This window comes from Chinchilla lanigera, unplaced genomic scaffold (genome assembly GCF_000276665.1).
Source record: "Chinchilla lanigera isolate Chin_1 unplaced genomic scaffold, ChiLan1.0 scaffold00065, whole genome shotgun sequence".
In the NCBI taxonomy this organism is placed as follows: domain Eukaryota; kingdom Metazoa; phylum Chordata; class Mammalia; order Rodentia; family Chinchillidae; genus Chinchilla; species Chinchilla lanigera.
This window is the reverse complement of record NW_004955466.1, coordinates 12,047,756-12,070,261: the sequence shown is the minus strand read 5'-3', so window position 1 is coordinate 12,070,261 and position 22,506 is coordinate 12,047,756. Positions and strand designations below refer to the sequence as shown.

The 22,506-nt window shown below is 42.3% G+C and overlaps 1 protein-coding gene across 2 annotated transcripts in view; it reads right to left on the bottom strand.

The window, feature by feature from the left end:
- The window catches only part of Arid4a (AT rich interactive domain 4A (RBP1-like)), a 70,080-nt gene that overhangs the window by 17,406 nt on the left and 30,168 nt on the right, over positions 1–22,506 (bottom strand). For both annotated transcript variants that reach the window (XM_005399213.2, XM_005399212.2), the window contains exons 12-19: positions 14,414–14,486; positions 13,438–13,532; positions 13,166–13,263; positions 12,176–12,407; positions 8,898–9,148; positions 6,144–6,341; positions 2,458–2,542; positions 1,225–1,366 (exon numbers count right to left, since the gene is read on the bottom strand). In XM_005399213.2, coding sequence (XP_005399270.1) covers positions 1,225–1,366; positions 2,458–2,542; positions 6,144–6,341; positions 8,898–9,148; positions 12,176–12,407; positions 13,166–13,263; positions 13,438–13,532; positions 14,414–14,486 — 1,174 coding nt within the window. The remainder of the gene's footprint in view (positions 1–1,224; positions 1,367–2,457; positions 2,543–6,143; positions 6,342–8,897; positions 9,149–12,175; positions 12,408–13,165; positions 13,264–13,437; positions 13,533–14,413; positions 14,487–22,506) is intronic.

The window sequence follows — 22,506 nt, the reverse complement described above, 5'->3', positions numbered from 1 at the left end:
AAAGATATTCTTGCCTTTATGTCAAACAATTCTTTACATAATAAAGTTGAATTCCAAGACTACATAATGAACTGTGAAATATAAACATTCTGCCCGTTATCATACTCATATACTAAAGTTCAAAAAGGCAAACAGTGAATAATTTTTCAAGTGATAAGGTAAATACATTTTTATTTTGCGGTGCCGTTATACACAAATTCATTTTTCTCATGTTTAAAATATACTTCTACCATTAAGTAGTTTTAGTAAGGCTGCTATGTTTACTCGTGCAGGTTGTACACTGCACGAGAACAAGCCACCTGAGTACCTTTCACCTTGGGACATCTGTGCACCTGTGTACTACGACCACACTCCAGTAGATGGCAGTAAAGAGAAAAGACGCCTGCTGGCCACTCCCCCATAGCACTAAGGGGAGATGGACTACTGGCAATCCCGTGATTCAGAACAGCATTTCTTTTGAGGAAGGGGATGCTGAGTAAGACAACCACTAAGAATGTCTTAAATGAAACGCCAGAAAAGAATAAAAGCAGAATGAAATATTTTCATCTATACTTACCACAAAACATGCTTATGCTCCACATTTGGTTGTTAGCTCTGCAGTGAAGAGCTCTAAACATACAGGAGACAATGCGGTGTGCCTCAAAGGAAAACAGCATGGGGTAGGGAGCATGAGGAGCAATTCGCCCTCATTAAAACAGAATTTTTTTTTGGTACCAGGAATCGAACTCAGGACCTTACGCTCGCCAGGCAGGCGCTTGTGCCGCTGAGCTATATCCCCAGCTAAAATGTATTTCTAAGACGTTTACAAGAAAAGGTATTCCAAGATGAAGATATTCCTAAATTTTAAATTAAAAATACAGCAAAATAAGCTTTAGCTTCCAATTAAATTTTGTAGTTTAAATCATATGAGATGAAACCTGGGTGATGAACTGAGAAGCTTTCACACAACAGCAGTTTTATGGCCAGGTACCACAAAACAATGCTCTGGTCCGAGACGGCAGGCACGGTAGTGGCCTGGCAGGCCCATCACCTCGTGGCATCGTGGCCTCATACTTCGTGGGAAGACACGCCATGATGTCTGCACAGGGATCTTTCTCAGAAATGTATCCCCGCTGCTAAATGAGGTGTGATTATAGAAATAGTTCTGATTTTTAAAATATTTGGTGACCCTCGAAAGCGAGCACCTCCCATTCTAACGGACAGAAGTGAGTCGCAGAACAGTACCTGATTTTCCGTCACTGTTTGCCGTCCTAGATAACCCGAAGGGCAAGCTGGAGGAGAGGGCAGACCTTAAAGGAGGCCGGCCCCGCTTCGTCTTCTGCCTGTCCTCCTCCCGCTTGTCTTCCTTCTCACCATCTTCTTTGTTCTGAGGAATGAAGAAATGTGTGAGAAGGGTCAACACTTAAAGATAACATTCTACTTGTACGAAAACTATCAAAACAAACGAAGGTCAGTCATTGTTTGTTGATTCCTAATTTGTGCTTATAGAAAAATTAAGCAGCCTTTTCTGACCTATGCATAGGACGCTGCTGTCACACAGCCAGTGACACTGCAGCGACCTCCCGCTGTCCGAGGGCTGGGCCCTTCCAGCCGCTGCAGACATGGAAGATGTCGAACACAAACACGAGCAGGTCTCCAGCACCCAGGCTAAAGACTGAGGGTATGGGGAAGGGTTCGACTGCCAGCACATGTGTTTACAATTTTATATTTGCTCCCCACATTTAAAAATGAGAGTTCCCATTTTTGAAAAACTGGTGGTTCCCCCCGATCCTCCTATTCGGCAACCCTTGGGGCAGCACCTTCACATCAGGGTAGTCACCTTCAACCTCCCCAGTGAGGACAGGACGCCGCTCCTGCGCCACTGTCAGCCTGACTCTACCCTTCTCCTATAAAGAGAGACCCACAGGCCTGAGTTTGAAGCCCAGGCCACGGCGACTGCTGGTTGTCACCTCTCCATCAAGCTATGTGGTGATGTATTTAACATTTTTAGTTTATTAGTGCCTGAGTTATAACACAGAAACTATCTCATCAAGATGATTATTAGAGTGAGAATGTCAGATTCATTAATAACACCTTAGCATACTTCTCAATGAAAGAAATCAATTTGAAAAGCTCTGTGTTACATGACTGCGGCTACATGACGTTCTGGAAAAGGCAGAACTCTGGAGACAGTAAAGTGTCAGCGGCTGCCAAAGTTCGGGGTGAGGGAGGGGGCTTGGCCGAACACAGGGTGTTAGGCGCGTTGGGACTAACCGCAGGACACCAGAATGCTGGATGCAGACCCTGGACATCTGTCCGCTCTCCTGGAGCTGTGTGGCCCCTTTAGTATACACACCAGCCAATGGCAACCCTGTAACCATGCAGGTCACCAACTGTCTTAACAAACGCAGTGCTCTGGTGGAGGTGACTTCTTTGCTCTCTATGCCCAGCAAAGAAAATAGGAATCTATAAAGATACCTTAGCTTTCTTCTTTTGTTTTTTCTTTGGTCCACCTTTGTCCAAAGGCCAGATGATCCTGTCAGCCTTCACCCACTCATCATACCTTAAAAACAAAAATTTACCATTTCACAGTGATACCCTAACAAAACAAAAACAGCAGCTAAAGAGTTCATATCCAGTACTGGCAGGAATGAGAAAGGTGTGGGGCTAGTGTCTCAGTGACCTTTGAGGCAGCTGTCCTGGGACCTGGGAGTCTACTCTCCATGGGGAGCGGTCAGACTATTTTACAAGTGCAGAGGGAGGTGTGGGTAACTAACTCCAAGCAGATTCAAAGCAGTTCGCATTTCTCTATTTTCCATAATTCCCACAGATCTGACATTATCAGCAGATTCTGTACTCGTATTTGTTCTATTAATGAGTAATACAAAGACAAATTAGATAAATGCAAATCTGGGGTACGATCAGTTTCAGAATATTTTATCAAATCCTTTGTAAATTCTCTTCTCCTCCTAAGAATTCTCTCTAGCTTCCAGTATTTTTAATAAAAATTTTGTTCTCAACGGTGTCACCTTTCAGGTTACGAACTTTTTAAGAGATACATGATTTTCTTTATGTAAGTTTGTTATGTTTCACTCAAGTTGAAGACTCATTTCCTCTGCACCTTTTTCCAAAAGGCTGACATTGCTTTGGAATTTCAAGTTACCCAGCCCAAGTTACTAGACTCAGACAAATAAATCAAGAAATAAAACACATTTTTTTGGTTTTTGAAACTGAGTCTCACTATTATCTCAGACTGGCTTCAAACTCCCAGCAATCCTCCTGCCTCAGCCACTGAAGTGCTGGAATTATAGGCATGCACCACTAAGCCCAGCTCTAAATCATGTTTCTTACATATGTGTTTGTATGGGAATATATAGCATCTGAACAAAACCTAAGACCTCAAGATTTAAGTAATAAAACTACAGGCAGTCTTCACATTAAGCTGTACTATGCTAATAAACTCACGTCTGGGAACTATACCTTCATTTTACAAACCAGATACCATGGCAATGTGCAAAGTAAGGACACGGTTTCAATTAATACACACTTCAGCTGAGCTGGTACATGATATCCACACTATGGTTTCAAAATGATCTCCTGCTGGATTAGTCCAATATATAAAGGGTTTTTTTCCCCTTGTTTTAATATGTAAAGCTTTTGAAACAGGACTGGCTGTAAGCCCTGGAGAGACTTAGGTATCTGTCTGTACTTTATTTGGAAAGAGTCATCACTTGGCGTTTGCAAGGGCCTACAACATGCCAGACGCTGCAAGAAGAGTAGAGTGCACACAGAACAAGGCCTGGCTCTCATGCAATGTGGTCTCATATGAAAAACAAACACGTAAGAAAATCAAGTACAGTCTGGTAAACGTGGTAAGAGCGATACACTGACCCAGGAGTAACAAAGAGTTAACTGTCCAATTCCAAAATCTCCTAAGCCTAGGATTGATCTTGGGTAACTCAGTCCAGACCACGCTGGCCCAGTCCAAGTCATGGGTTACTGCTTGTGCCAATGGCAGTCCGGGACTTCTCAACTAGACCAGGATGACCCTCACACTTGTGATGCTGGCATTTTAGAAACCTGACTCCACACTTCGGAACAACAGGTGCTGTATCTCAACAAGCAGGCCAGAATCAGATGGGCTTCCAGGCGCGTGGAAGCGTCCGAGAAACCAGCAGGTGCCTCATGAGGAGGACAAGGAGACCCCGAACATATCATAAACAGACTACAGATTAGAGTCACAAAAAAATGAAAAAGACGAGCAAGAAAAAGAAAAGATGAGAAAGGAGGACAGGAAGGGAAAATTCTAGCAAGCAGAACTGAGACACACAGAGATGGTAAGAGCACTGGGTAAAATCTGAGAAGGGAGGGCAGCTACGAAGTGCTACAGCAGCAAAGACAGTGACCTAGAGCTGGCAAGTGGTCCTTTCTCCCTGAATTCAACAGTACATGGGAAAAGCAAATTTTAAAAATGTATATTCAATTCACTAAGTTCATACCCTTTAAAATGATACCACATCAAAAAACACTAACAAAATAAAGCAGTTATCAGTCACTGCGCTACTAAGGGCAGGGAGTATTCCAAGTGCTTTACAAGCTCACATAGGCATTACTTTTATTTTCCAACTTTCTCCTAAATAGGCACTTTATTTTCCCCATTTCAGTGAGGAGGAAACTGAGGCATCACGGAACACACCTCTTGTTTGTGGAGAAACCCTGGAGCAGTAACGGGGAGAGCCAGGGAAAGCTGAGATCTCAACCTAACACATGCGCTTTTCTAAAGGGGAAAGAAAAGGAGCCCCTGACTTCCAGGAATTGACTGGGCACAGGCTGGGTGTTACAGTTGATATCTAGATGTCCCCCAAAGCCTCATGTGCTCACACGCAGGGTTTTGGCGGATGACTGGATCGGGGGTGCAGTGCTGGATTGGTACCCTCACAAGTTCAGAGCTAAATGTGATTGGGGAGGCAGAGCCCCGTGGGAGGAGGTGGTCACTGGGGGTGTGGCCTGGAAGGGTCTGTCTCCCTCTTCATCCCTTGAACTCTCTCCTCTGCCAAGGCAGCTGACTGTGGGCTGAAACCTCTACAAACTGACAGACAAAATAAACCTCTCCCGCGTTTACTTGTGGGAGTCAGGTATTTTGTCCCAGCAACGAGAAAGTAAGTAAGACACCGGGCACTGGTGCTACTGTGAGCTCTTCAATTTCACACAACATCAATAAGATCAGACAAGCTGGTTCTGTGCCTGTGCCTACGAAGGATTAATAAAACCCCCGAACAAGGCAGGTGTGATGGCACACGCCTGTGATCCCAGCCTTGGGGGGGAGGATCACTGGCCAGCCTGGGCTACAAAGTGAAGTCAAGGCCAGCCTAAACTATGCAGTGGGACCCTGTCTCTAAAAACAAACAAACAAATAAACAACAAAAAACAAGAATGGAAACAGGGCTTAGGGAGGGAGCTCAGTACTAGAGTGCTCCCAGGTTCACTTCTCAGCACTGCTGAAAAAAAAAGGACTATTCCCTAATCAGGTCTGAACACTGGGAAGAACAGGAGCATGTCCAAGCCACCAAAATGACAAAAGAGACTTCTTCCTCCCAATGACCCACTGCTTCTTCTTCATTAGTTAAAGTTAACTTTGACCTAGGTTTTTCTCCTCCTTCCGGGAAGATTTATTAAGAAAACTAATCATAAAATTAGCCCGGCTTCCTGACAGCACCCAGTATCAAAGCCTCATTTCCATCAACCTACCCCAAAGTTCCCTGGCAGACGCAGCTCACACTGATGCTCTGACATGCCTTCTTATTAATGAACCAAGTCAGAATTATTCAAATGCTCGGCACAGCTTGATTTCAGGTAAGTGACACGAAGTCTGCCTAACAGAGCTGCAGGTCGGACACCCAGACCTCACCCTGTGACTTCATAGGACCCTGACCTGCCTCGTGTGGACAAGTACAAAGCCAGCTTCTTTGGCGGAGGCTCTGGCAGCCAACACAGCGAGGAAAGCAGTGCAAACGTCAAAGGCTTGGGCTAGTCAGAATCTAGGTGTGCTCTGTCAATCCCTCAGCCACACCCACACCCCATTTGCTTCAGCTCTTCGCAACATTAACGTGATCTTTTTCAAACACGCCACTGTCTCAGTACTAAGGAAATACTTCCTTGCTTACCTGACATTCCATCCATAGTAATGTACCAAGTATAAAACTTCTCCATCATCAATTTCAGTGCTTTTAATGCTGGCTTCGTAAATTTTCTGAGTTTTTCCTCGTCCGTATTTTACTTTCACCTTGGTTCCTGTTAGACAGGGTTCTGCGTCTTCCTCGTCTTCCTCCCCTTCAGAGTCACACTTGCTCTCGGTTTCTTCCCTGCAGTAAGTTATAACACTGATAATGCTACTAATAACTTAATGGAGAGCAAAACGATAAATTCTAAAAAAAACCCCAAGTGCAGAGTATTCACGCCCTAAGCATTACCTTAATAACATGTCAGTGGAGGAGGAGAAGAAGGAGGAGAAGGAGAAGATTTTTATGGACTCCTTAGGAATTTATTATGCACTGTACCAAAAGTAAATCCATAGTCTTAAAAGCCAATCAATAACCACATTTAATGATGAATGGAGCCAAACAAGTCACTTTTGATACAGTAAAATAGAAACAATATGCTCTGAAAAGTCTTTGGATTTATACTGAAGTGCCACCTGGTATGTGAAAATGATACAAAGGTATTTCACAACTTCCTACGATGAAATTAATTTAAATGTGTTTTATTATTACATTCTGCACATTTTAGAATAGTCTTTAGCAGGCCTGGTGGCTTTACTTCGAAATAATGAACAAGGGCTATCTACTTTAATAATCATGTCTTTGGCTAGCTTGTATTTTAGAGGTTTCACCCACACTAACATGGAAACCACAAATGTTTAAATATGAAGACCCTTGTTGTCACTGAATAGCACAAGGAGAACAAAGCTGTACATGTTTTGGGTTGATTTCTATTTTTTCACTCTCTTCCCATCAGACCTTTGATTTGACAATCAGATATAAAGGAGATTCAGAGACAGAAGTCCAACAATATTTTTAACATTTTCATCATAAAACATTCTCCTGGTGGGCTCGGGTTGTGATTCAGTGCTGGAGAGCTTGCTCAAACAGCCCAAGGCCCTGGGTTCAATCCCAGTGTCTGTGTTGAGGGGGATTCTCTGCTAGCCCTGGGGTATTTAGAAGCGAACTGCATCAAAAACCACCCAAATATCCTAAGAGGTTGGCTGGGTGGTTTTTTGCATGACAGTGAGGATTTAACCCCTGGACATTCACACTGAGCAAATCCCCATCCCTTTCTTCAAATTTTTTATTTTGAGACCGGGTCTTGCTAAGTTGCCTAGGCTGGGCTCAAACTTGTGATCCTCCTGCTCCAGCCTCCCAGAGCACTGGAATTACAACTTTTAGAAGCTTACGAAAAGGTACTGTGCTCTATAATAAACACAGAGCATTAATTTGGTGCCTTTACAGGACACAACTCCAAGAAGCTCTGGCAGCCGATTGACAACGGGAATATATTCTCTCCCGGTATACCTTTCAATTAATTGCCTGGAGAGGTAATTTCAAAACATTATGAGAAAAACTATTTGATACAGGAATCTCAGTGAAGTTCCCCCTTATCTGTGATTCCTGCTATGGAATAAGAACATGGACTGTGTTTGCTGCCTGTAAACACAGTTGTGATTTAATAAAACAAAACATTTCTCTTCATACTTGTCTATGCATTTTTCTTCGAAGGACATCTTTGTTCCCTTTGCACATCAGTTATAAAGCCCTTTAACGGCCACATGTTACTCATGTACAGATTCATTGTGTACAATGCTTGGCTCTAATTACCGCCTCCCACTTTTAACCCTAGTTACACTGTGCTACGCAACTTTCATCTCCTTATCAAGGCGCTTCACGCGTCACTGAGGTGCACCTGTGCACACTAAATCTTATCGCCTCTCCTGCTCACCAGTTACTCCAGTATTTCTATATACCTCTCGGTTAGGTCTCAGACGATGTCACTAGTTCAATCACTAGTTCAGCAGCTCACCTTTCTCAAAGGCAGCTTCCCAATTCAACTTCCAGACAATTTAGACTCACATAATAAAATGCAAAGTGTCTACAAGGAGAGTTTATATTTCAAATCAGCGTGTTATATTGTTATTCCTCATTTAATATTTGACTCAGTATTACCTAAAAATTAGTAGATGACAACATTTACAGAATGGCCACCAACAAGCATGGTCAGACATTTCACTGCTGGCCTGCCTGACTTTGAGCTACGTTTAAGTCAATTCAGTCCATATGTGTCTAGTATGTGGAAAAACCATTTTCACTCAACAGCAAACAGGATGGACATTAAAAAGCTGAAATTTACTGATGAGATGTGGGGCAAGAACGTCTTTTGCAAACTCGAATCAGGGGTGCATGCCACTTACTCTAACACAGTAACTTGAAAAAGAAAGCTGTCTTAGATCAAAGCTAACACACAGAAACATCTGCTAGTACTGTGCACCCGTGTCTGTTAGCTTTCCCACATTGTACCTTTTTTAAAATGGAATTTTTGCTGTCGCTGTTTCCTCTTGTCCACTTCCTCCATTTTTCTCCAGCTCCCTTCCCTGCTGTCAACTGCAGGACCTTTCTTTTGACTGGGTGGCGCAGCCTTCTTTGAGGCCACTGTTTAGGGCACAAGTGCTATTAAAATGGTGCGACCGGGTATTCTCCAATTCCGGAAGGCAATACACATCATCTTCACAATGTGTCTCACCTTCATTAGACAAGAGGAACGGAAGTCCCAATAAGAAAACGTTCCCTCAACCCTGAATCTCTAGCAGGAGCGAAGCGCTGTCGAACCCGAGACAGGTGCTTCTGGGGAACAAACGTAAGATAATGTACCTCTCTTGGCTCTTCTCTTCCTCGCCCTCTGAGTCTCGGTCGGAGCCCTCTTGCTTTTTGACTTTCTTCTCTTTTGGCTTTGGTGTATTTTTTCTCCCCAGTATTAGCCCGTTTTCTTCTTTCTCTGCAGTTTCATAGTCATCATCTACATCCTTATTTTCTGTATCATTATCTTTTAATTTGTCCTCTGTTTTCTCTTCTTCAAATTCCTTTTTAATAGAATTTACGTCTCGAGCAATTCTCCTTCGGCCCTAAGAGAGAAGATAAAAATTTGAAAATAGTCATTACTGCCAAGGGAGAAAAAACCAGAAAAACACATTTTTCCTTAAGCCTTTACAGCAATGTCCAGTCTGGTCTCTGGTTTGAGATAAGACCCTGAAAGCCAATCAGTTCACAAATACGTTTTTCTTCCTTTTGAAAGAATTTATCTCTATCATTAATTATGTCCAGGTCTACCATGATCCTGTGCTACAAAGTGTACAAAAAATAAAAGTTTCCTCTGGGGCTGAGGATATAGCAAATCAATCTATCCATCAGTCTTCTTTGTTCACTATATTTGATTCTATTTTTGACATTTCTTGATTACAGTAAAAATTTCAAATGAATTCTCCAAATGCTAACGACAAAAGGTTAACAACAGTAATCAGATCAACTCCCTAAGTCCTCGCCTCTTTAAAAGCTCTACGAGGTCTAATTCTACCATTTATTAACACAAACTTTACACTGTCACTGTATTTGTGCATGACCATATTTTAGCAAAACAGTGAGCAGATCTGAGTGAGGCTCTGTGGAGATGGGGCGGAGGGGAGGGACAGACACACAACAGGCACCGCCCAGCCTCCTCCGTGCTCAGTGGCCCACAAAGCTGGGGACCTTTGGTGCTTTCTCCATCCTGTCAGACTGCCCCTGCACGATGGCGCCAGGGGACACAGCAAGAGGAGAGCTGGCCACACAGGGAACAAGCAAACCCTTCACAGCTGGTACCCAACAAGCAAACTTTGCTAGCTCCTAGGTGTTATTTACACCTCAAAGGCAAAAAAAGAAGAAATTTACTTCTGCAGAATGTAAGGACCTACGCTGCACTGCAGAATCCTCCCATGTAGGCAATGCCCAGTATCCGTGTGCTAGGTAAGCGAATGGAAACAATTGGTACCTATCAAACTTTTGTGTGCTTCCCAGAGATCCCATTTCCAAAAGTATGGTTTCCATATGCAGATAAATGAAGAGGATATTCTTTACATGTGTGTGTACTGCAGCACTTTTTTTTTTTTTAAAGGATAGGGTCTTGCTATATAGTTCAGGCTGGCCTTGAAATCACTCATGTAGGCCAGGCTGGCCTTAAACTCACAGCGATCCTCCTGCCTCAGCCTCCCAAGTGCTGGGATTACAGGAATATGCCACCATGCCTGGCAGCAGCACTTTTTGTAGTAGTAAAAAATGAGAGTAAATCTTGGGGAAGATATATTTATGTTTCATCCATACTAGACAGTACATTGTACACCTTACACAGGATGAGAAAGGTCTTTATAAAATACAAGAAAGTACATCCACAAGACATACAGTATCATTCATTCTTTTTTTTGGTACCAGGAGTCAAACTCAGGACCTTGTGCTTGCCAGGCAGGTGCTGTGCTGCTGGGCTATATGCCCGGCGCACTCATCTTTAACAGGGAAGGAAATTCTGGCACGTGCTGCCACATGGATGAACCATGAAGACATTATGCCGAGTGAAATAATAAATATTGCGCACTTCCACTTATGTGCCGAGAGTATCAAACTCACGGATACAAGAAACAAAATGGTGGTGTGAGGGGCTGAGGGAAGGAGGAAGAAAGAGCTGCTGTTTAACAGGTAGCGGAGCTCAGTTTTGCAAGGTGACACCATCCTGGAGCTGGATACTGGAGAGGTGACAGCCACACCATGCTCAGTGCCAACACAATGGCGTTAGGCGCAAAGATGCTAACTTGTATGTTATGTTCACTTTACCATAATTTAGAAAATAAAGTTAAAGTTGAAAGGAAAACAAGAAACACTGGTTTAGACATTTCATGACATTCACTAGCGGTTTCCACTTACAAGATGACAATCAGAACCTGCAGTGTGAAAACAGCTTCTAGACCACTGTAGGAAAAGGCAATTTCACCTCTTCCACTAAATTTGACTTCACTGAGAAGTAAGACATTTTACAGGAAACAAACTTCTGTGATAAATCTGACTATGAAGCCATCCCTGAACACTGAGAAGGGTTGTGGATGACAGTTTTTCATAGATCTTTTGCTAACTGAAGGGAAGAAGAGTCGGAAGACAAAGCCAGTGTGCACAAGAACAGAGCTGCCCACGGTGCTGTGAAGGGAGAGGGAAGGCAGGGCCAAGTGACAGGAGCACAGGTACTGTATGGAGGAAACGCACTAATTCTACAGCTTTTGATGAGTACTTGTTATATGCTTGGCATTACTCTAGGTGCCTGGGATCTATCAATGAAAAAGAGCACATGAGCTGGGCGTGGTGGTGCAGGCCTGTAATCCTACTTAATTCCAGCACTCTGGGAGGCTGAGGCAGGACAGTTGCAAGTTTGAGTCCACCTGGGGCAACTCAGTGAAAACCTGTCGCAAAAAGGGGGGTCGCAGCTGGGCTTTAGCTCAGCGTGAACATCTTGGGTTCCATCCCTAGCACTGAACATGTGTACATGCACGTGTAGATGCATGCACGCGCACATGTGCGTACACACACACACATCCTTGCCCTTGTAGAGTATAATAAAGCACAGAATGAGGGGAAAAAAGACCAAAAAAACCTAATAATACATAAGCAAAGTATAGAGAAGAGGCACATTAGCAGGACTGAGAATGCCCAAGAGAGGAAGTAGGCTACACTTTCAGATTAGGTGGCCAGTGCGAGATTTAATGAAGTGGCCGGGGATGTAGCTCAGCAGCACAGCGCCTGCCTGGCACGTGGGAGGTCCTGAGTTCATTTCCTGATACCAAAGAAAAGATTTAACGAGGTGACATTTAAGCAGAAGACTTCAAGGAGGGGAATATTCGCGACTGACTAAAGACAAGAATGAGCAGACATGGGAAAACAAGACAAAGGCTCTTTGAATACAGGGAATAATGTGAGATATATTTAGAAACAGCTAAGCTGTAGTCTGCCTGAAGCATAACTAAGTTCTGTAAAATAAACTAGGTGCACTCTAGCACTTCTGTGTCTGAAGACATCCATTATAAAAATTTAAAAATAGTGCTTAAAATAAGTCAGATAAAACTACCCTTTATACTCACCCTGGGAGATTTTAATTCGATCTCTTCTCTTTCACTCTCACTGTTTGAATCAGTATTCTCCTCCAGCTCACTCTTTACTTCTACTAACGGCATTTCTGGATCTACTGTTAGAGCCTCTGCCATTGATTCGTCTAAGTCTTTTTTTTCCACTTTTACTTTTGGCTCATGGTGATGAATGGTTCTAAATCTAATATTAGCAGAGCGGCAGTACTCTTCAAAACCATAGAGATACCTAAACAAACGACACGTCATTTTAGTAAGTCTTGGCCTTTCCATTTTACTTGAGTATTATACTACTGAATGCATAGGATCTCAAAAAGCTAAGACTTTGGGTCATTTCTTCAAAAGTACTTTTTCCATGTTACTAAGTTCTGGGTGTCTCAACAGAACTGTAAAGAGAAATACCAACCATAAATGAAAATGACTTCTTGAGAAACTTAAGCTCTTGAAAGCAAAACACAGCTATCACAATTTCGACTTGAAAGTTGTTTGCCCCAAAGCAGACCCATTGATGTTAATAATTTCGGGCTGTGAATAATGCCTACATCCTGATTTTCCTATGCCTTTCTATATACCTTCTCTAACATTTGTGTGTCTTAGTTGATGCATACTTCTTGTGTCAATTAATCCCTACTGTCGACTGGATTGAGAAACTCCTACAGAGGTGAGCAGAGTGTGAATGCACTAACCTCATCGATGGGCTACCTTGTAGCTAAATGGGCTATCTGCAGCTGGCGGCTGGCTGGAGGAAGTGGGTCATGGTGGTGTGACTTTGGGGACTATCTGATCCCTGGCCTTTCCTCTCTGCTTCCCAGGTACCATAAGGTAAGCAGCTTTTCTCTGCCATGCCTTTCCACCCTTGGATCCAGCCCATATCAGGTATTTGCCCCAGCAATGGGACAGCTGACTAATACACCTGTTTCATTTTTACACATCAAAAGGAAAATATTTCCTGCAAATATGTATTCTTTAATGAATTATATCACTTACTTTCTATAAGCAGTTTTTACATTGTAAGAAGCAGCTGAATTCAAAATAGGAATGCCAAGGTCCATATAAATTTGCTTCCATACAGCACCACTATCGATCTGGAAAATTAAGTTTCTGTTTGTTAACATTTGCAAAGGGAAAATTTCCACACAAACATTCTATGTTCTTTAACAAAATGTATTATTAATTAAGGTGCATGTAACACTGCAAAATTTGATGAGCAGGTTCACTGTTCATCACATATATTTTTCAAAGAGTAATGTTATACTTACATTGTCACATCCACCCTGATGGTAGACCAGTCTAAAAAGTTTGAAGAGATTGAGATCTTTATAGCCCAAAACAGGTGGTTTGTTGATTGGAGTACCTTTATAATACCAGAGGGTAAAAATAAAATGTTTATTCATACTGAAAACCCAAATTCAAAAGAAAGCTATCAACTTCTAGTTCTCCATATTTCTTTAATTGGAGGCACATATCTGAAGAACACTTAATGATGTAAGAGAACATAAATATTCTCTATAGTCATTATGCAGCTTTATGTATGGGCCTGTCTCGGTACTGTAATAAAATCACTGCCAGCAGAGTAGGTAGAACTGAAGCCTTAGACTACAAGCTGTGGCCCAGAATGCTGCTGGCTCACTTAGTCACAAACATGTACAGTTTTTGAATACATAATTCTAAGTTTTAGAATGTGGTTCATTCTCATTACTTTAATATAAATGCTAGAGCTGCTGGCAGTAATCTGAAGGATGATTTCTGATAGCCACAGAATGTCTAGAACCAATTTATCCAAAGGTTTTCTAGGACTAATGAATGTCAAAGAGTCTGATAATTTATAATGGTTCTATTTCTTCTACCACGGTAGAAATCCTATCCTATTTAGAAAGAGACTGATCTCCCGTTACGTTTAATTTGTTGAGACCAACAACTGGGCTAGTTTACTTGCCATAAATATTTAGTAATAAGTGCGCATTCAGATTAACATTATAACTGGCCATTTTCTATTTCTGAATATTATTTTTTGGTTTTGTAAGTTCCAGGGAGACTAAGTTTCCTTACACCAAAACTGTTTTCATCTATATCTGTACTCAAAATAGACATTAAGTTTATTTGTATTCTAAATACCTAACAATTATCAGATGGAACTGACCCTTAGGCTTTAACTGAAACACGATATACCCACAATATTAATAATAATGCATACAGCCAGACTGAAAGACTGCAAAAAAATGAGCTTGAAAATACCTCTGTCTTCCATAAACTTATAAAGCTGTTGGAGGAAGTTGTCCCTCTCTTCAGGATCAAGTTCTTCCTCAGGCTGCAAAGAGAAAATAAATGAAAGCACAGTGTAGTAATCAGGAAGTCACACACTGCTGTTTTCATATCTATAAAGCTAACTACGGGGATAAAATTTTACTAAAGTTGAGAAATCTGAATTTTCTCAAAATCATACAATGCCAGATCACTGAAGGTTTTTCTCCCTTCCTTTCCAGGTTTTACGGACTGAATCCCCAGTCCCCAGGGCCTTGCACATGCTGGGCTAGGGCTGGGTGGATGACTTAGACCTCAGTGACCTGAGTCAGGCTGTGGCCAGGTGATTTGGTGTAGCCACGAAGACACACAGTGTTGACCCTTCACCCTCTTCCCATGCTGCCTTAGGACCACGAGGACAGCGATCAGCCACGAAAAGAGACCCGGAATGAGTGTAAGCTTTCATTTCATTTGTTCCTTTTTTTTAAAACCATAAAATTACAATGTGGTGCCTAGAAATGTGGTGGTAGAGAAACACAATAATGACAAATGTATTACATAGAAATACTGCTGAATGAACAGAAATCAGGATTAGAAAGTCACAGACTACAAAGATTTTTTATTTGAATGCCACAGTGTTTTACAAAAATTTTAAATCCAATGAAGTAAGCCCTGCAACTTTTACCTTGCCCTGTACCCTAGCAGCCAATCTTGTCCCACCACTTTGCTTTGCTCATTGGCCTTTCTTGGAGAATTCATATTTTTGTCTCTTCAAAGCTGTACTTAAAGGAAAGGCAATTTTTCAGGCAATAAATATTGATTTTTCTGTGTCCACAGGGCAACGGACACTTTAAAATTATGTCAGCCTTTAAGAATTTTAATACCTAATATCACAGCCAGGATCAATAAACACGTAGTCAATTAAAATATATAATAAAATACCATAAGGCAATCAGGCAAAGACAGTAAAGGTCTTCTCTTGTTTGCTTTTTCTCTCAGGACTTTCACTAAAAATGATTTATAACGGAAATACTTCCAGTGTTATTAATTATAAAGGAACTTAAATCAAAGTTCTGGTAAGCCTCAAAAATCAGCAATTTGTAAAGTTAATAATTACTATCCAGTTAAAAGAGGTCATGACTTAACTTTCAAATCAAGAGATGGCAGGTTTTCACCAGGTGAATTTTAAAATCTGGCTTTTACAAGGTTTTTAGCGGCTAATGAGTTCAGTCATGGAAAGAAAAGAAAGAAAGTAACCCAACAGTCCAGCAGCCCAAGCGTCACTGCATATAGGACTACTAGTGCAGAAACAAAACAAAACGACTACACCAGACTAGCTATCTCCTCAGCCTGCGCACTGTATTCACAATATTTTCTCCTCACACTAAAACCTCATCCAAGTATTTACGATCTATAGCATTCAGTAAGACTACTGCATCCAAGATACGCAAAAGCAATTCTATGCAACAGGCACTGATTTTAACTCAAAAGTTGCTTCTAAAAACAAACAGAATCAACCTATCAAGTGCAACAGAATCACCCTATCAACCACAAAACTGGCAAACATTAAGGCTGGACCATGCTTTTAACAAATTCTTAATGAGTAAGAAGATATTTTTAGCTGAAAGTGGTGGCCCATACCTGTAATCCCAGTTACTCAAGAGGCTGAGGCAGGAGGATCATAAATTTGATTATAGCCTGACCGACTTAGTGAAACATTCTCTCAAAAAAGAAAAGTGAAAAAGGTTGAGATGTAGCTCAGTGTGAAGGCTCTAGGCTCAGTATTTTTTTTATGTCGATAAAAACCAGCAGTTTAAAGGCATTTTATCATAAAGTAGCGAATGACTGGAGAGTACTTTAGGCTCCATGAGGAACCATGGCAATAAATTGGAAGTGTAAGCGCAGTTATCGGGTGTAAACACAAGAAAAAATTCTACTTACAAATACCTGTTTGACAGCAAATTTCTTTTTCACCAAGAATAAATCAAAAAATAAAGCTATAAGGAAAGTTGTAAGTATATTTTACGGTTTTGCAAAAATTAAATTTGCTTAATTTCTTATAATGAATCATTGTTCACGGTTATTTCTGCAAATAGTGGTGTTGCCCGCCCCTTTAGAAGAAAACTGCGTATGCTAGAACTTGCCTGGGATGAGAAGCATGCACCTTTCTGCCTTGCGGGGGCTTGGCGTCCTACTGCAGCTCTCTGCTCAGTACCTTCGCACCTGGAGCAGCTCCCTCCTGGTCAATGTGGAGGGTTGCTGCATCTCTCAGGGGATCTGAGAGATGATTATGAGAAAGGGAATGAACTGTGAAGGTGCTCCCTCCCCTTCACTTAGTCAAGCAAAGTCTACCTTGCCAGCAGGAAGATCGCCACAAGCTCAGGGCCATCCTGGGCTACACAGCGTGTTCAAGCCCAGCCTGATCTACATGGCAAGAACCTGCTCAAAACAACAAACAAACAAACAACAAGAACTCAGGGCGATGTGAGGTCTTGTGTGCTCAAGAAGAATGAGGTGAGGCCGGGTGTGGTGGCACACGCCTGTAATCCCAGTACTCGGAAGGCTGAGGCAGAAGACTGTTGCAAGTTTGAGACCAGCCTAGGCTACAAAGTGAGCTCAAGGCCAGCTGAACTGCATAGCGAGACCCTGTCTCAAAAAGACAAAAAAAAAGAAGAATGAGGTGAGTTTTGTGTTTTTCAAAGTTCTCAGCCAAGAATGAGTCTGATGGATTGGAAGGGTAACGGAAGCTATTATAACAGTGTACCAGGAGGAGGAAACACGCCTGAAGTAATCCTGCATCAGATAATGGAAAGATCACCCTGGCCCTGAAGGAGGAAAAGGGAGGAGAGAAAGGGAGGAGTTAATGGGGAACTGTTTTCCCTTTACGTCTTCCTGCTTGTAGCGCTCCAAAGCACCTAGACACTGGTAAGCGCTATGATGTTTGGGAGATGCCTCTTTCACTCACACTTTCATCACTGGTGACTGACATGCAGTTTAAGATGTGGATAAAGTGACACCTGTGCAGAAGAACGAGAGGATTTTCTTCAGGGTTTCACATCCGCTGCATCAGAGAACATTAACGATAGTAGAAATGCAAAAGAAATCACAGGGAAAAAGAAGCAGCGAGAATAGTGAAGACACGGGCAGCATGGCACAGTCGCTTGCTGGCATCTACCCTGGTCCTTTCCCCAATAAATTAATGTGGAAATGTATGATTTTTATTTAGGAATGGCATAAATCCTAGCGTAAAACCGTCTTTCTATCTTTTTATTGTGAAGGGAGATGAATAAAGCATAATTTTTAAAATAAGATAATGCATACTTTCTTTTTGCAGAGCTATTAAACTTCCTTAGCTAGCGACTCCACTTTCCAGACTGCGAATTTAAAAGGTGCTGAAACTGCCAGAATATCTATCAGTAAAAGGTGGTGGCCCCTCAGACCCATGGAACTTGTACCCATTTTTTTTTTTGGTTTTGATTTCTGTGGCAGTGGGGATGGACCCAGGGCCTTGCCAGGCGCAACCCCAGCCCTTGCACAGTTTCACTGAGGCTCTGAGGCGGTGCCTTGGGACCCAGCCTGGAGAGCACAAAAACTGTGGAGAGGAGTTAACTCGACCTCCGTGGGTGCCCTGAACTGTGTGTTGTACGAGAAGACACAAAAATTGTTGATGTGTGTTGCAGCTTTAAAGACCATGTCGAGCCAGATGTGGCGGGGGCATGCCTGTCATCCCAGCACTTGGGAGACTGACGCAGAAGGATCGCTGTGAGTTGGAGACTAGCTGGAACTACACAGTGAGTTCAAGGCCAGCCTGGAACACATAACAAGACACTGTCTCAGAGCAGCAGCAACAACAGAGAAACAGAAAGACAGACAGACAGAAAGACCTTCAGTGTCCTTTAGAGGTGACTACACAGCATCCTTTTGTTTCTTCCTTCCTTTCCTTTTTTAAGGGGTTACTTCAGTAACCATGCACCATGTTTACTTTTGAATACCAAAAAACTGTCCCTTCAATTTCTATCTGTGTGTGTCATGCTATTTTGGATGCCAGCAGCTTCATTCCCCCTTCGCTATGCTGAAGATCGCCCTCTTGGTTCTCTTTATTGATTGCCCTGCTGGCTCTATCCCTGAAACCTGTAAGAAGTTTACCGGATCCCAGCTGCCAGCAGAGCACTCTGAAGGGGGAAGCTCTCTCCCAGGGCAGGGAGGTGGTCAGTGGTCACCACAGTAGCTGCTTCAACTTTTTATGTAACATCTATAATTTTCAGTACAGTGAATAGCCTTACTTTTTTTTAAATACATAGCAGAACATCTTACTAAGGTAAATGCATAGAACATGCATAAGCCACACTCAACTATTTTGCTTCAAACAAAGCTCTCTTTGCTCCTGCACTGAGGGCTTTTGGATTTCTTGTATCTTAAATGTTAATATTTACCTATAATCTGAGTTTAAAAATTTCATATTTTCTCTATTATACTTAAGGCTGATCAAGGGGACAGGCAATACAAAAGGGATGTGATGGGGCAATATTCCTGACAACTCAACGAGCAGCTTTCAGCAATGTCTAAGTGCTGGCAGGGGAGCTGTAAGAAATTCCATGCTGCTGAATAGTAGAAGGCAGAACAAAAAGGTGAATGTGGGTCAGATCTTGAAGGACCAGACTTTCAAAGGCCTGTGATAAAACACCTAGACTCCATCCTACAGGGCCTGAAAGCCATTAAAGGGTCTCCGGCAGGAACCATCTATGTTTTAGACAGACATTTATGGAGGATGGATTGGAGGCAGAAAAAAGCACAAAAGACTGGAGAAAAGATATCAGAAGTAAGAGGGGCAAAACACAAAGGAGTATTATTAGTTAAGAACTCTTAGTGGAAGGGCCAGAAAATGATTCCAATCTGGCTTAAACCAAAAAATAACCTCTACTCACAAAATTATGTGAGGTAATGAGATTGTCTACAGAGCTGCATGGCCTGAGAAAACACAGGAAAGAGAGCTGTGTCAGCCCACGGTCCCTCTTCTCAAATGAACTTTCTAGAACCTTACACCAAATCCCCCAAAATCTTGTTTTCAAACAGTGCTTTGCTAGGATAACTGTATAGCCCATATCCACTCACTGATTCAGAAACTATTTAATGATGGATTCATGTGTTTAACTTGATGCTGCTGGGGTGTGTTAATGGAGAGGAGGGGGAAGACCAAGACCCTGACACCTGCTGCTTTCACAGAAACACAATACAGAGAAAGAGAGAAAATTTTGTGATGAGCCTGTGAAACCATGGGCAACCTCTCTAAACCTGTTTTCGCATTGCTATATACAAAAGAAAAAGAAAGTTTGGGAAGATCTGTTGTCAGGTTCTAGAACGTTCTCACTGGCAAGAAACACAAGATAACGTAACTTCCCTTTACAATATCGTTCCCACACGTACATGCACAGTACATGCTCAAAGTCTCTCATACAGATTCATTCGCTGTTGTACACATTAAGCTATTTTCATTGAAACACCACCACCTAAGAATAAACCGAGAAAACCATTTGGTGTGGTCACCTTTACTTGTCTGTACCTTTACAGAAGGTGAGGATTAAAGCCAGGGCCTCATATGTACTAGGAAAACTCTACCACTGAGCTATATCCCCAGCCAAAAAGGGAAATATGCTAACAGTGGCGTAATACTTAGTGATGATATATGTTCTGGTACAACAGACATTTGTTGTCACAACACCTTAGTGAACTAAAAGTAAAATTTAAAAAGGAAAAGCTATATGCAGCAGTGTACACCAGCAGCCCCAGCTATTTGGGAAGCTGAAACAACAGGATTTCTTAAACCCAGGAGAGTCCAAGGCCAGCCACTGCAGGCAACACACTAAGACTCCATCTCAAAAAAGAAAGAAACATGATAGAGACAGAGAAACAGGAAGAGAGAGAATTTTATACCTTAACATATGTATTTAACTAAAAAATAAAAAACCAAAGTCTGGTAACTCAAGTGATTCACAGGTCAAAATGACTTCCTACACTGGGCATGCGTGGTGATGCACCCCTGTAATCCCAGTACTCGGAAGGCTGAGGCAGAAGGATCGCTTCGTGTTTGAGGCCAGCCTGTGCTATATGAGTGACTTCAAGGCCAGCCTGAACTACATAGTGAGACCCTGTCTCTAAAAACAAAAAACAAACAAAACAAAATAAAAGTGACTTCCTAGACCTCAAGAAAAACTGTGAAAAACTGTCAAATTTTATCATACATAAAAACTGACAGTTGACAGCATTTGTGTAAGGGCCAAGAGCCGTGACAGTAGTACTCTATTAGAAGAATATATGAGCTTAAATAATATTCAGTGTGCTGCTTTAGAAAGAGGTATGTTATGCTTATATAACATGTTTTAGAAATATTTCAATTAAAAAAAATCAAAATCACGTTCTCTTTAAGCCCTGAGACTACTTTATCTCCAAAGGAATCATACATAGTTTTGGCTCCAAACAACAAAAATTATGTTAGCTGTAGTACAGAGACCAGGCTGCAGGAGGGCAAGCTCAGACATGGACGTGGGGCAAAGAGAGTGCCACCGCCTCAGTCTGGCAGAGAACAATGGTTTGGACCATGGTTGGCAGACAGCAGAAACCAGAGTGGGCCAACTGAGAACTCCACAAGTGGGTCAAAGAGCAAGAACTGTGTGTCTGAAAGAACAGGGGCCGGGCAAGGGAGGGATGGATCAAGACAACTCCCAGGCACCTGGCTGGGAACTGGGTGGAGAGTGCTTCCCGGAACACAGTTGGGGAGGGCTGAGCAGTCCTTCGTGTGCTCAATTTGAGTATGTACTGGACAAGAAATTCTGCCTGGCAGTTTGATCTAAATGTCTGCAGCTAAGAAGAAACATGTGTGATGCATACACAGATATGGAGTCATTATATCCTTTGGTGAGGAAGCAAACAAGGAAAAAATGTCACGTCATGAGCGTCAAGTGTTCTAAAAAGTTAGGTGTGTTGGCGAGGAATGCCACTGTGGTCAAATGGCGTAAAACAAGAATTTGATTTAGAACAAACGTTTGTTGCAGGTTACTGGTGGCTCTAAAAGAGCTGTCCTGGCTGTGGTGAGAGGACCACGTACACGACAAGAGTGAGCAGAAGGCCAGGTGCAGTGTACAGAACTAAGCAACCAGGCTGCGAGGGTGCAGACAACATAAGGGACAGCAGAGAGGTCGTCGGGACATTGATACAAGGGAAATGGAGGTGTCAGAGGGCTTGGAGACAGGCAAGCATCTTTTAGAAGCTGATGAGAGGCCAGGTGGGCAGCACACGCCTGAGTCCCAGCTACAGGGGAGCTCAATCAGGAGGGTCACAAGTCTGGGTCCAACCTGGGCAACTTAGCAACCTGTCTCAGAATAAATAAAAAGGGCTGTGGATGTGGCTCAGCGGCAGAGAACCCCTGGCTGTGATCCCCAGTACCACTAAAGGGATGGGGTAAGGCTGAAGAGATGCATCCTTTAGACAGGAATAGTTTAAACATGCAGGAAAGAAAAGGAAAGAGTTGACGGTCTCAGATTTCCTGCAAGAAAAACAGGAATGAGACCCATGGGAGAACAGACGGATCTGTCTTACAGAGGACAACGTGCCACCCATCACACTGTGTGCCGGCAAAGTTGAGACCAGTTTCTGAAGTGGAATAGCTGGGACAGGGGCTGCTGGTTTAATGGAAGAGATAATATTTGATTACAAAAGCTGCGAGCTGACCAAAGGTACAGTCAAATTGGTAATCATAAAATTTAGTTTCCCCACTTCCCTGTTATACACTTACAGAAAATTTCAGGGATCACAAAGAAGTGGTAAGACATTGTTTTACATTTAACATTCTTCCTAAAATGATTATGTGACTCTTTTTCCCATACAGAGTTAACTGAGCTTAATAACTTTCCCGCATTTGAAAAAAACACGTTTTAATCATTCAGATGAGGTTTGGGTAATATCAAATCCAAGTTTTCAGTCAACCCTTTTATAAGACCACAACTATAAAATGTATTAATATGAAGTGTTACTCAAGTACGTAACAACGTAGCTGTATTTGTGTGTATAAACGTGTAATCCTTATTAGATTA